Source organism: Pongo abelii, chromosome 23 (genome assembly GCF_028885655.2).
Source record: "Pongo abelii isolate AG06213 chromosome 23, NHGRI_mPonAbe1-v2.0_pri, whole genome shotgun sequence".
NCBI lineage: Eukaryota > Metazoa > Chordata > Mammalia > Primates > Hominidae > Pongo > Pongo abelii.
In genome coordinates, this window is record NC_085929.1 from 24,723,036 (window position 1) to 24,736,426 (window position 13,391).

General features: G+C 51.9%; 1 protein-coding gene across 1 annotated transcript; it reads right to left on the reverse strand.

The window, feature by feature from the left end:
* Positions 1-78: 78 nt before the first annotated feature.
* On the reverse strand, positions 79-10,082 carry LOC129052500 (putative POM121-like protein 1-like). Its single transcript, XM_054543045.2, has 2 exons — positions 5,053-10,082; positions 79-429 (listed from the first exon to the last, which is right to left on the reverse strand). Exons 1-2 carry the CDS (start codon positions 9,922-9,924, stop codon positions 370-372), a joined length of 4,932 nt encoding a protein of 1,643 aa, XP_054399020.2. The 5' UTR covers positions 9,925-10,082; the 3' UTR covers positions 79-369.
* Positions 10,083-13,391: the final 3,309 nt, after the last annotated feature.

The window sequence follows — 13,391 nt, forward strand, 5'->3', positions numbered from 1 at the left end:
AAGTGATGGAGACATTCAGATGTTCAACCCCTTGTTCAAGATTCCATACTTGATAAATGGCAGATCAAACTCCCAACATAAAATGTGGGTCATTTCTTTATTATTTTATTTATATTGGCTAACAATGATCAGCCACGCAAGAATAAATGATTATCGTAAAATCTGCAAACAATGTAGATATGCAGAGAATCCCTTCCTTGGAGCTTGACCTTGTCAGACAGGTGTAGATGAGCATCCAGGGGCAGCCGTAAAAACTGCCAGAGACTGGGCTGCTTATAACAGAAACACATGGTCTCCCAGAAGCCCACATTCGAGGTATTCAAAGGCCTGGCTCCTGGAGGCTCTGGAGAAGAGCCCGTTCCCTGTCTCTCAGCTTCTGCCGGTTGCCAGCAATTGTTGCCGTTCATTCATTCCGGCCACTGCCTCCATCTGCATACAGCAAAACAGCATATCCTGATGTGCTCAAGCTTATAGCCAATATTTTAAAATATCCAGAACACACAGGACCGTGGAAGTGGCTGTTGGAGAAATTTTCATGAAGGAAGAAAGATTACAACTAAGTTTTAAAATGCTAGTTTTGTTTGTTTGTTTTGTCTTGGAGAGGAGGTAAAAGTGGGAGTAAAAATAGGGAGTTTGGTGTAAGGTGGGAAAAGCAAAGGAACCCCGCATGGATGGGCTGAAGGGTGTGATGGGAGAACAGTGAGAAGTACGTTTGGGGAAGCAATTGGAAATAGCAGCTAAGCTTAGTCACAATCTATCAAAAGGAACTTGTTGAAGAATTAATGTGTGACTAGGAACAGGGAGGTTATGGGCTTGTCAGCTCGACAGTGGGCACTCAGTTCCACGAATGAATGATGCCCGTGTGGACAGACAGAATGAAGGACAGGCAGATGAATGCGTGGGCTTTACGTGAAACAGGTCCACTTGGTTGCTGACAAGATACTGTTTTAAAGTTCCATTTTGCCATACTTCGAATAGCTTGTCATTAGCTAAATTTAGCCACATAAAAAATCACTAAGGCAGACTTCCAGAGTTCCCACATGAAAATCAAATGTAAACCAGCAGTGACCTGCTTCAACACCATCATCGGAAGTCAGAAGTTGAACTCTTTTTTGATGTTTAAAGCCTGCATAATATTCGCTGTATTATTATTCAGCGTATTACTATTTCCTTCGTGATGGAAATTTGGTTTATCCCAGTTTTCTATTCTATCAAAACACCGCTACATAGCAAATCCCCATACACATATTTCTCCTAATTGTGGAAATATTTTACATGAAAGAGTCTAGACATAAAAGACTCTAGATGAAATTCCCAGGTTATTGGAATTTTAAAGTAGATAGGTACTTCCAAATTGCCCTCTTACAAATTATATGAATTCGTAAGCTTCCAACTGTTATGGAGTTGCCCATTTTGAGAAATCTGTGCTAAAAGGACCCAAACAATGCTGATGACAATGATCAGGATAATAAGTACGCTGGGAAGACAACAAAATGATTTAGATCTTAGACAAGTCATTCTAAGTGTCTCCACTGTTTCAGTTCTTGCGTTCATTCTTGTGCTTTTTCGTTTTACCAATAAAATAGCTGCTTGACGTCACATGAATCCACGCTATGCTTAATGAGTATTGGTTAGTAAAATGCCTATGACTAGTAATCTTCATCTATGCAATTAAATATTAATTCACAAAACACTTCAAATGTAAACAATAATTAGTAAATGAAAAGTACATAATACCTCAATTAGAAAAAAATCACTCCATTAAAAAGACATTATTTGTGTGATAAAAGAGATTGCCATTTTTGTATTTTTCTACAAGGTTAAAGAAAACTAAGTCAACTCATACAAGTGAATTTTAAAAGACTTTAGGGCGGGCGTGGTGGCTCACACCTGTAATCCCAGCACTTTCGGAGGCCGAGGAGGGCAGATCACCTGAGGTCAGGAGTTCGAAACCAGCCTGACCAACATGGTGAAATCTCATTTCTACCAAAAATACAGAAAAATTAGCCCAGTGTGGTGGCACGTGCCTATAATCTCAGCTACTTGGGAGGCTGAGACAGAATAGTTTGAACCTGGGAGGCAGAGGTGGCAGTGAACCAAGATTGCGCCGTTGCACTCCAGCTTGGGCAACAAGAGTGAAACTCCATCTCAAAAATAAATAAATAAATAAATAAATAAAAGCCTTTAACCCAGAATGCTGAGTAAATTGGCCAAAAATGCTAACCTATGCATTTCAATACTATAAGAGTCACACAGGTGGAAATAACCAGATGAAATATCCTTCCCAACCCACACGAGCCAGTGTTTTTTCTGTGAATAACAAAAACAGCAGAATTTACTCGCCTCTCCATAAGAGGTTACCACTTCTGTGTGTTCCCCTGAAACAGGTGGTGGCTGGGTGAGAAGGAGGACAGCACTAGGGCAGGAGATGGGGGCTCCAGTATCGTGGGCAAGCTTCCTAAACCTCTGCAACTTTCAGCCCCTAAATGGGATGAGCCATCAGAATTTTTAGCACAATGCCCAGAACAAAGTAAGGATTTGACAAATGACGCCTCTCTCCACATTGTTCTGTCATCAGCCACCGCATCCTGTACCTCCAAGCCCACTGGGCTCCGGCTGTTTCCATCACATGGAGAATGACTCAGAGCCTGGCCTCCAGCCACCCTCCTGGCCTTTCTGCTTCTCACTCTGCCACTGGCTCCTCATGGACCAGCCTGGGTGTCCTCAGACATACCACACACTTCACTGTGGGAGTCACGCAGCCCTCACTGCTCCTTCCTCAGGGAGCCACGGGGCTTTCCTCCTCAGGAGGACTCTGCAAGCAGCTGGATGAAGGGCCCTCTCATCCCTCACCCTTCCTCAATTTTTGTCGCAGTTCTCCTTCCATCCGCTCAGTGCAGCACACACTGATTCGATCTTCCATCTTCCCCAAAAGACAGGAACAGCATGAGCAGTAGAGAGTAGATTCCAATGATAGAAAAAATAGTCAGTGATTTATCATTTCCATTGATCATCAATGAAGAAAATGTATCCTGAAGGTCATGTACCTCCTATGGGACTGCTGCATCCTCAGCCTCCTGAATTTCAGCCTAGCACCTTCCTCCCCAGCACAGCAACAGGTCAGCCCTTACCAGCATCCCTCTCTTATTGCCTTTGTGCAGAGCCAGGACCAGGGACAGGGGAGCCCTTGGGATTGTCCCTCCCCAACAATCTGTGAAACAATCCTTTATGTCGCCAACAAAGTACAGCCTTATAAATTGGTGGTCAGTCCCTCCCAACACCTCTACCACTGTAAAGCTGGCAGCGCCTCTCCAAGGTTGGCCTTCCCAGGCACTGCAACTCTAGGTGACGGAGTGTGTCCTTACCTTGAGGCCTGGATGCCCAGTCTATCCTGTCCAATGAGCGAGCTGTGGAGAAGGGGAAATTCCAGGTTAAGGGGAGACTAGCGGGGTTCCTGCTTTTATGTTGCCCTGTTGGGAAGGCTGTTAAAGAAACACAAAGTGCTAAGCAGTGAAGATAGAACATGTTTTCATTATTTAAACCAATACATTCCACAGATGGAATAATAAGAAATGCTACAACCAACCTAACCGAATCCATCAGCATATCAAAAAGAGAATCCACCATGATCAAGTGGGTTTCATACCAGGGATGCAGGGATGGTTTAACATATGCAAGTCAATAAATGTGATACATCACATAAATAAAACTAAAAACAAAAATCACATGATAATCTGAATAGATGCAGAAAAAGCATTTGACAAAATCCAGCATTCTTTATGATTAAAACCATTCATCAAAATCAGCATAGAACGGACATATCTTAAGGTAATAAAAGCTATCTATGACAAACCCACAGCCAACATTTTCCTGAAAGGGGGAAAGTTGAAAGCATTCCCCCTGAGGACGCGAACAAGACAAAGATGCCCATGGTCACCACTTCTACTCAACATAGTGCTGTTCACTACAGCATTGGTTATAAGAGCAAGACTGGAAACAGAAGAAATGTGTACCCATAATGGGGTGCTTAAGTAATTTTGGGAATAGTCATAGGGTGCAGTACTTTATAGCTCTGAAACAATACAATGGATTTACATTTGAAATGTGGAATGATAACTAAGGTGCATTGCCCAGTGATATATGCAGAGGTGCAGAGGACTTTGTGTAAACACGATCACACATCAGCATGCATTCCAGGTGCATGTTTCTATTTGCACATAGATTGCAGGGATGATATGCAAACAAAAATGTTGACTTGGTGTTTGGAAGTTCAGAGTGGAAGGGAAACTTCCTTGCTAACCTTTTATGATATTTAGAGTTTCTAAATGTGAATATGTAATACATTTAGAAATCTTAGTTAATAAGAAAAGCGCGGGGACAAAGACAGGCACGCACCGAAATGGTTTCCTGGAAGACAGGGCCCAGTTGCATCTCTCAAATGGGACCAGATTGGAAGGGAAACCAGCTGCTTTGAGCAAATGAGGCCATTTCTGAATGAGCTCCCAGACTAGATGGTGCCGAGGGCCCTGGACCTGGCAGCTGGGCTGGACATCGCACGGCCCTGTATTCCAGGAAACGGCATCTCAGTGCTTGTCTGGCCATTTCTCCAAAAGAACCATCCACAGGCCATTTTTCCATTCCCCTGCTATGCACAGACGGGCCCGGGCCTGACCAGAAACTCTTCCTTAGGGTTTTCAGTCACTGCCAAAACGTGAGCGCAGCAGTGAGGATGTGATGTTAAAATGTGACTCTGGGCCAGGCAGTGGCTCGTGCTCATCAACCCAGTGCTTTTGGGAGGCTGAGTTGGGAGGATCAGTTGAGATCAACAGTTCAAGGCCAACCTGAGGAACATAGATCTCTACAAAAAAATAAAAACTAGCCAACTCTGGTGACATGCACTGGTAGTCTCAGCTACTCAGAAGGCTGAAGTGGCTTCAGCCCAGGAGTTCAAAGCTGCAGCTATGACTGTGCCACTGTATTCCAACACGAAATACAGAGTGAGACCATGTCTTGAAAAAAGGAACAAATAAACTAGGTATAGAAGAAACATACCTGAAAATGGCAGGGCTGTGTGCAGTCCGAGATGGCCTTGGCCTCAGCCTGCAGTTCACTGTTGATGCGCTGGAATGCCGCCTCCTTCTCCAGGTCCAGGTCTTCAGCAGTGACCCGGAACCCCAGCTCTAAGGGAGGTGGCAGCATCAAAGGCTCCCCTCGCCTGCGTGGCAGCAGGGGAAACTTGCGTCTACGGGGCCTAGAGGCCTGGGATCTGGGGGAGCCATTCCTGGGGGCGAGTGTCTGCCCTGGTGCTATATCTGCCGTCTTTTCACACCGGGTGTGACCCGAAGAGACAGCCTGAGGTCCGTCCTCACTCACTGTCTTTGAGGAACTGAGGGTTAGCTGGCAGTGGGATGAAGCTGGCCCCCTCTTCTGCTTTAGCCCCGGGAGACCTCCCGTAGAGCTGTAGGAACTCGAGATGGCATTTCGTGTGGTGCACGAGCTCGTCCAGGAGGTCTGGGATCTCTTGTTATATCTGACTTCTGACCTCTGGGCACCTGCTTCAGCTGCGGCTGAGGCCCAGAAATGTGAAGGGCCTCCATCCACTCCATTCAGTAGTGACCCCGACGTGGGGTTCAATGTGGAGGGGGGAGGGGCTGCTGTGGCAGCTGCAGGAGCAGAAGTGCCAGGCCTTGTTCTTCTGATGCCCGCATCCATGCTTGCAGCTGGGAAGGGGGCAGGAATCAGCGAGGTGACCTGGGCTGAGTCCCGGGAGTGGGAAGAGGTGGCAGGACAGGTATCTGAGGAGGAGAAAAGGGGGCCTGGTGGTCTGTGCTTCTTCCCAGACACAGGAGCTGTAGAGAGGACCTCTGCAGCAGAAGCTAGGGGGGCCACTGGGCCCAGGCAGTCTTGGGACTTGTGTCTCTCCTGCTGTGCATCCATACTGGGTGCTTTAGAGATGGCAGGCAGACCAGAAGCCCCTGTTGCAAGTGAGGACAAAGTGTGGGAAGGCCGTGAGGGTCTACAGTCCAAGATGGCCCTGGTCTCAGCCCGCAGTTCACTGTTGATGCGCTGGAATGCCGCCTCCTTCTCCAGGTCCAGGTCTTCGGCAGTGACCCGGAACCCCAGCTCTAAGGGAGGTGGCAGCATCAGAGGATCCCCTTGCCTGCGTGACGGCAGGGGAAGCTTGCGTTTACGGGGCCTAGAGGCCTGGGATCTGGGGGAGCCATTCCTGAGGGCCAGTGTCTGCCCTGGTGCTATATCTGCCGTCTTTTCACACTGGGTGTGACCCGAAGAGACAGCCTGAGGTCCGTCCTCACTCACTGTCTTTGAGGAACTGCAGGTCAGCTGGCAGTGGGATGAGGCTGGCCCCCACCTCCGCTTTAGCCCAGGGAGGCCTCCCGTAGAGCTGTAGGAGCTCGAGGTGGCAATTTGTTTGGGGCACGAGCTCGTCCAGGAGGTCTGGGATCTCTTGTTATATCTGACTTCTGACCTCTGGGCACCTGCTTCAGCTGTGACTGTGGCCCAGAAATGTGAAGGGCCTCCATCCACTCCATTCAGTAGTGACCCCGATGTGGGGTTCAATGTGGAGGGGGGAGGGGCTTCTGCGGCAGCTGCAGGAGCAGAAGTGCCAGGCGTTGTTCTTCTGATGTCCGCATCCATGCTTGCAGCTGGGAAGGGGGCAGGAATCAGCGAGGTGACCTGGGCTGAGTCCCGGGAGTGGGAAGAGGTGGCAGGAAGGGGATCTGAGGAGGAGAACAGGGGGCCTGGTGGTCTGTGCTTCTTCCCAGACACAGGAGCTGTAGAGGGGACCTCTGCAGCAGAAGCTAGGGGGGCCACTGGGCCCAGGCAGTCTTGGGACTTGTGTCTCTCCTGCTGTGCATCCATACTGGGTGCTTTAGAGATGGTAGGCACACCAGAAGTCCCTGTTGCAAGTGAGGACAAAGCGTGGGAAGGCCGTGAGGGTCTACAGTCCGAGATGGCTTTGGCCTCAGCCCGCAGTTCACTGTTGATGCGCTGGAATGCCGCCTCCTTCTCCAGGTCCAGGTCTTCAGCAGTGACCTGGAACCCCAGCACTAAGGGAGGTGGCAGCATCAGAGGATCCCCTTGCCTGCGTGACGGCAGGGGAAGCTTGCGTTTACGGGGCCTAGAGGCCTGGGATCTGGGGGAGCCATTCCTGAGGGCCAGTGTCTGCCCTGGTGCTATATCTGCCGTCTTTTCACACTGGGTGTGACCCGAAGAGACAGCCTGAGGTCCGTCCTCACTCACTGTCTTTGAGGAACTGCAGGTCAGCTGGCAGTGGGATGAGGCTGGCCCCCACCTCCGCTTTAGCCCAGGGAGGCCTCCCGTAGAGCTGTAGGAGCTCGAGGTGGCAATTTGTTTGGGGCACGAGCTCGTCCAGGAGGTCTGGGATCTCTTGTTATATCTGACTTCTGACCTCTGGGCACCTGCTTCAGCTGTGACTGTGGCCCAGAAATGTGAAGGGCCTCCATCCACTCCATTCAGTAGTGACCCCGACGTGGGGTTCAATGTGGAGGGGGGAGGGGCTTCTGCGGCAGCTGCAGGAGCAGAAGTGCCAGGCGTTGTTCTTCTGATGTCCGCATCCATGCTTGCAGCTGGGAAGGGGGCAGGAATCAGCGAGGTGACCTGGGCTGAGTCCCGGGAGTGGGAAGAGGTGGCAGGAAGGGGATCTGAGGAGGAGAACAGGGGGCCTGGTGGTCTGTGCTTCTTCCCAGACACAGGAGCTGTAGAGGGGACCTCTGCAGCAGAAGCTAGGGGGGCCACTGGGCCCAGGCAGTCTTGGGACTTGTGTCTCTCCTGCTGTGCATCCATACTGGGTGCTTTAGAGATGGTAGGCACACCAGAAGTCCCTGTTGCAAGTGAGGACAAAGCGTGGGAAGGCCGTGAGGGTCTACAGTCCGAGATGGCTTTGGCCTCAGCCCGCAGTTCACTGTTGATGCGCTGGAATGCCGCCTCCTTCTCCAGGTCCAGGTCTTCAGCAGTGACCTGGAACCCCAGCACTAAGGGAGGTGGCAGCATCAGAGGATCCCCTTGCCTGCGTGACGGCAGGGGAAGCTTGCGTTTACGGGGCCTAGAGGCCTGGGATCTGGGGGAGCCATTCCTGAGGGCCAGTGTCTGCCCTGGTGCTATATCTGCCGTCTTTTCACACTGGGTGTGACCCGAAGAGACAGCCTGAGGTCCGTCCTCACTCACTGTCTTTGAGGAACTGCAGGTCAGCTGGCAGTGGGATGAGGCTGGCCCCCACCTCCGCTTTAGCCCAGGGAGGCCTCCCGTAGAGCTGTAGGAGCTCGAGGTGGCAATTTGTTTGGGGCACGAGCTCATCCAGGAGGTCTGGGATCTCTTGTTATATCTGACTTCTGACCTCTGGGCACCTGCTTCAGCTGTGACTGTGGCCCAGAAATGTGAAGGGCCTCCATCCACTCCATTCAGTAGTGACCCCGACGTGGGGTTCAATGTGGAGGGGGGAGGGGCTTCTGCGGCAGCTGCAGGAGCAGAAGTGCCAGGCGTTGTTCTTCTGATGTCCGCATCCATGCTTGCAGCTGGGAAGGGGGCAGGAATCAGCGAGGTGACCTGGGCTGAGTCCCGGGAGTGGGAAGAGGTGGCAGGAAGGGGATCTGAGGAGGAGAACAGGGGGCCTGGTGGTCTGTGCTTCTTCCCAGACACAGGAGCTGTAGAGGGGACCTCTGCAGCAGAAGCTAGGGGGGCCACTGGGCCCAGGCAGTCTTGGGACTTGTGTCTCTCCTGCTGTGCATCCATACTGGGTGCTTTAGAGATGGTAGGCACACCAGAAGTCCCTGTTGCAAGTGAGGACAAAGCGTGGGAAGGCCGTGAGGGTCTACAGTCCGAGATGGCTTTGGCCTCAGCCCGCAGTTCACTGTTGATGCGCTGGAATGCCGCCTCCTTCTCCAGGTCCAGGTCTTCAGCAGTGACCTGGAACCCCAGCACTAAGGGAGGTGGCAGCATCAGAGGATCCCCTTGCCTGCGTGACGGCAGGGGAAGCTTGCGTTTACGGGGCCTAGAGGCCTGGGATCTGGGGGAGCCATTCCTGAGGGCCAGTGTCTGCCCTGGTGCTATATCTGCCGTCTTTTCACACTGGGTGTGACCCGAAGAGACAGCCTGAGGTCCGTCCTCACTCACTGTCTTTGAGGAACTGCAGGTCAGCTGGCAGTGGGATGAGGCTGGCCCCCACCTCCGCTTTAGCCCAGGGAGGCCTCCCGTAGAGCTGTAGGAGCTCGAGGTGGCAATTTGTTTGGGGCACGAGCTCGTCCAGGAGGTCTGGGATCTCTTGTTATATCTGACTTCTGACCTCTGGGCACCTGCTTCAGCTGTGACTGTGGCCCAGAAATGTGAAGGGCCTCCATCCACTCCATTCAGTAGTGACCCCGATGTGGGGTTCAATGTGGAGGGGGGAGGGGCTTCTGCGGCAGCTGCAGGAGCAGAAGTGCCAGGCGTTGTTCTTCTGATGTCCGCATCCATGCTTGCAGCTGGGAAGGGGGCAGGAATCAGCGAGGTGACCTGGGCTGAGTCCCGGGAGTGGGAAGAGGTGGCAGGAAGGGGATCTGAGGAGGAGAACAGGGGGCCTGGTGGTCTGTGCTTCTTCCCAGACACAGGAGCTGTAGAGGGGACCTCTGCAGCAGAAGCTAGGGGGGCCACTGGGCCCAGGCAGTCTTGGGACTTGTGTCTCTCCTGCTGTGCATCCATACTGGGTGCTTTAGAGATGGTAGGCACACCAGAAGTCCCTGTTGCAAGTGAGGACAAAGCGTGGGAAGGCCGTGAGGGTCTACAGTCCGAGATGGCTTTGGCCTCAGCCCGCAGTTCACTGTTGATGCGCTGGAATGCCGCCTCCTTCTCCAGGTCCAGGTCTTCAGCAGTGACCTGGAACCCCAGCACTAAGGGAGGTGGCAGCATCAGAGGATCCCCTTGCCTGCGTGACGGCAGGGGAAGCTTGCGTTTACGGGGCCTAGAGGCCTGGGATCTGGGGGAGCCATTCCTGAGGGCCAGTGTCTGCCCTGGTGCTATATCTGCCGTCTTTTCACACTGGGTGTGACCAGAAGAGACAGCCTGAGGTCCGTCCTCCCTCACTGTCTTTGAGGAACTGCGGGTCAGCTGGCAGTGGGATGAGGCTGGCCCCCACCTCCGCTTTGGCCCCAGGAGGCCTCCTGTAGAGCTGTAGGAGCTCGAGATGGAATTTAGTTCGGGGCACGAGCTCGTCCAGGAGGTCTGGGATCTCTGGTTATATCTGAATTCTGACCTCTGGGCATGGCGGTCTCTCTGCAGAGGCCCGGGCCTGGGCACAAAGGGAGAGAGGCCTCCGTTGTCCGACAGGGGCCGAAATGCAGACCGTGCATCCCTGGTGACCTCGGGGACCCTTCTCTGATCATCAGGATTCTCTTGGACTCTAGGGTCCTTGTCCTGCTCAGCCATCCCTGTCCCGCTCTCCTTGAGGGCCCTCAATACTATCTTCCCTGGCCACAAGTCTGGGGACAGCCGGGTGTTGTGGGCCCCAAAGGGGTGACTACCTGTTCCTGGGTCCCACAGAGATTCCTTGTGCTCAGTGTAGTGGCTGAGCTGGAGGATGCCCTGGAATTCGGCGCACACAGCACTGGCTTGCTGTGGTACCTGTGCAATCAAATTGAAGGCAGAATCACCGGGAAGGAACACAGGTCTTGCAGGATCACAGAAAACCTTCTTAGAGTTGTCTTGACACCACTGATGCCAAGTGTCCGGGTGCTTGTGGGATGGCCTGCCACTCAGTCCAGGGGCAGGAGAAACGGGGAGATCCCACAAGCAAAGTGAACTGGGGGATGGGCTGAACGGACTCCAGGCAACTGAGCCCTACTAGCAGGTCCTCAGCCTGGGCCCTGACAGGAATGAGGGGCACAGAGTGCCCAGGTAACCGCTCCTGGGAGGACTCGGAACCGTCGGATGCTTGAACGCTGGAGAGCTGGACTCTGAGGGTCCTCGTGGAGCTGCCAACTCGGCCAAAGGCTAAGCCAGCAGTTCCTTCTGTTGCCGGGCAACGCGCCTTTTAAACCTGAGGGAGTGGGTGTGTGTGCTCATAATGGCCCCAGTGACAGAACGACCTTAAGGGTTCCGTTGAGATGGAGTTTCGCTCTTGTCCCCCAGGCTGGAGTGCAATGGCGCGATCTCAGCACGTGCTGCGACCCGGGCACAAAGGTCACGGGAAGAACAGGTGCCCACAATGGCTACAGATCTGCCCGTGGATCACTGAAGATTCCTGCTCTCCTGCAGAGGTGGAGATTGCAGTGAGCTGAGATCGCACCATTGCACTCCTGCCGGGGCAACAAGAGCAAAACTCTGCCTCAAAATAAAAAAAAAAAAGAAAAAAAAGAGGCTGGGCGTGGCGTCTTATGCCTATAATCCTAGCACTTTGGGAGGTCAGGGCAGACGGATCAGGAGATCAGGAGCTGGAGACCAGCCTGGCCAACATAGTGAAACCCTGTCTCTAGTAAAAATAGAAATTTAGTCAGACATGGTGGCACGCACCTGTAGTCCCACCTACTCGGGTGGCTGAGACAGGAGAATCACTTGAACCCAGTGGCGGGGCAGGGATTGTGACGCCACTGCACTCCAGCCTGGGCAACAGAGCCAGCCTCTGTCTTTTTTTTTTTTTTTTTTTGAGACGGAGTCTCCCTCTGTCCCCAGGCTGGATTCCAGTGGCCTGATCTCGGCTCACCGCAAGCTCCGCCTACCGGGTTCATGCCATTCTCCTGCCTCAGCCTCTGGAGTAGCTGGGACTACAGGCGCCCACCACCACACCCGGCTAATTCTTTGTATTTTTAGTAGAGATGGGGTTTCACCGTGTTAACCAGGATGGTCTCGATCTCCTGACCTCGTGATCAGCCCGCCTCGGCCTCCCAAAGTGCTGGGATTAAAGGCGTGAGCCACCGCGCCCCGTCGAGACTCTGTCTTAAAAAGAAAGGCCGGGTGCGGTGGCACTTTGGGAGGCCGAGGCAAGTGGATCATGAGGTCAGGAGTTTAAGACCAGCCTGGCCAAAATGGTGAAACCCCGTCTCTACTAAAAATACAAAAATTAGCCGGGCGCAGTGGCAGGTGCCTGTAATCCCAGCTACTTAGGAGGCTGAGGCAGGAGAATTGCTTGAACCTGGGCGGCAGAGGTTGCAGTGAGTTGAGATCATGCCACTGCACTCCAGCCTGGGTGACAGAGTGAGACTCTGTCTCAAACAAAAAAATAAACAAAAAAAATGGGGGTAATAATAGTACCAAGCACATAGGGTTGTTGGGAGGATTAAATGGGGTCATCTGTGGGAACTGCTTTAAACCAGTGCTGGGCGTCTAGAGGCACTTAGCATTAGTTCCCGTCTTTACTGCTACCTTATTCGGGTCTGTCTGGAAGCAGTGTGCTCCTGATAGTCTGGGAGCAGAAATCTGTGCTCACCTGCAACCCCAGATTGTTATTTTCTTACTGTCGTGTCTCATAAGCCAAAGCCCTTTCCCCAAGAATCCTGAGATTAGTGGTACTTCCTCCCTCTTAAATTGCTTACCTTGTGGGGTCTGCTGAGCCTAAGGTTGGGTTGGAAAAGAGGAGGTTGGTTGGTAGGGGTCAGACAAATGTTATCTTTTGTTTTTCTCGTATTCTTGTAAGTTCCTTCTGCCTTTCAGCCTCTCAGGGTGACACTGGATTAGGCGATTCTTCCCCAAAGTTACCTTCTGATTTATTTCCTGCCTCCCTGTAGTGGGGACTGGGCAGAGTCCTCTCCACTGGAGTCCGATATAGACAAACTGGGGAGTCCCTCTTATCCCTGAGCCCCACAGATGCACATTTGGACTTAGCTCCGTGGAGAACGATTTGAATGAGAGGAAGCCATATTCTCAGTTATGCTTTCTCTAATGTTTCTTTTTCTCTCCCAACAATTGCTCATACTACTCATTTGGCAGTAAGTAATATATACTTTTGGTGACATCTCACTTTTCCTAATGGACTATATTAAAACTTTTCTTGTTATCGAACTCTTTTTTGTTGTTGTTGTTGTGAGATGGAGTTTTGCTGTGTCACCTAGGCTGGAGTGCAGTGGCACGATCTTGGCTCACTGCAACCTCTGCCTGCCAGGTTCAAGCAGTTCTCCTTCAGCCTCCCGAGTAGCTGGGATTACAGGCGTGCACCACCACACCTGGCTAATTTTTGTATTTTTAGTAAATATGAGGTTTCACCATGTAGGCCAGGCTGGTATTGAACTCCTGACCTCAGGTGGTCTTCCCGTCTCGGTCTCCCAAAATGCTGGGATTACAGGTGTGAGCCACTGTGCTTGGCCCTTGTGATAGAGCTTTTTAAAGGTTCATGTTTGATATCTTCTCTCTGATTTGTTTGCAAGCTGAGTGAACACATCGTAGTT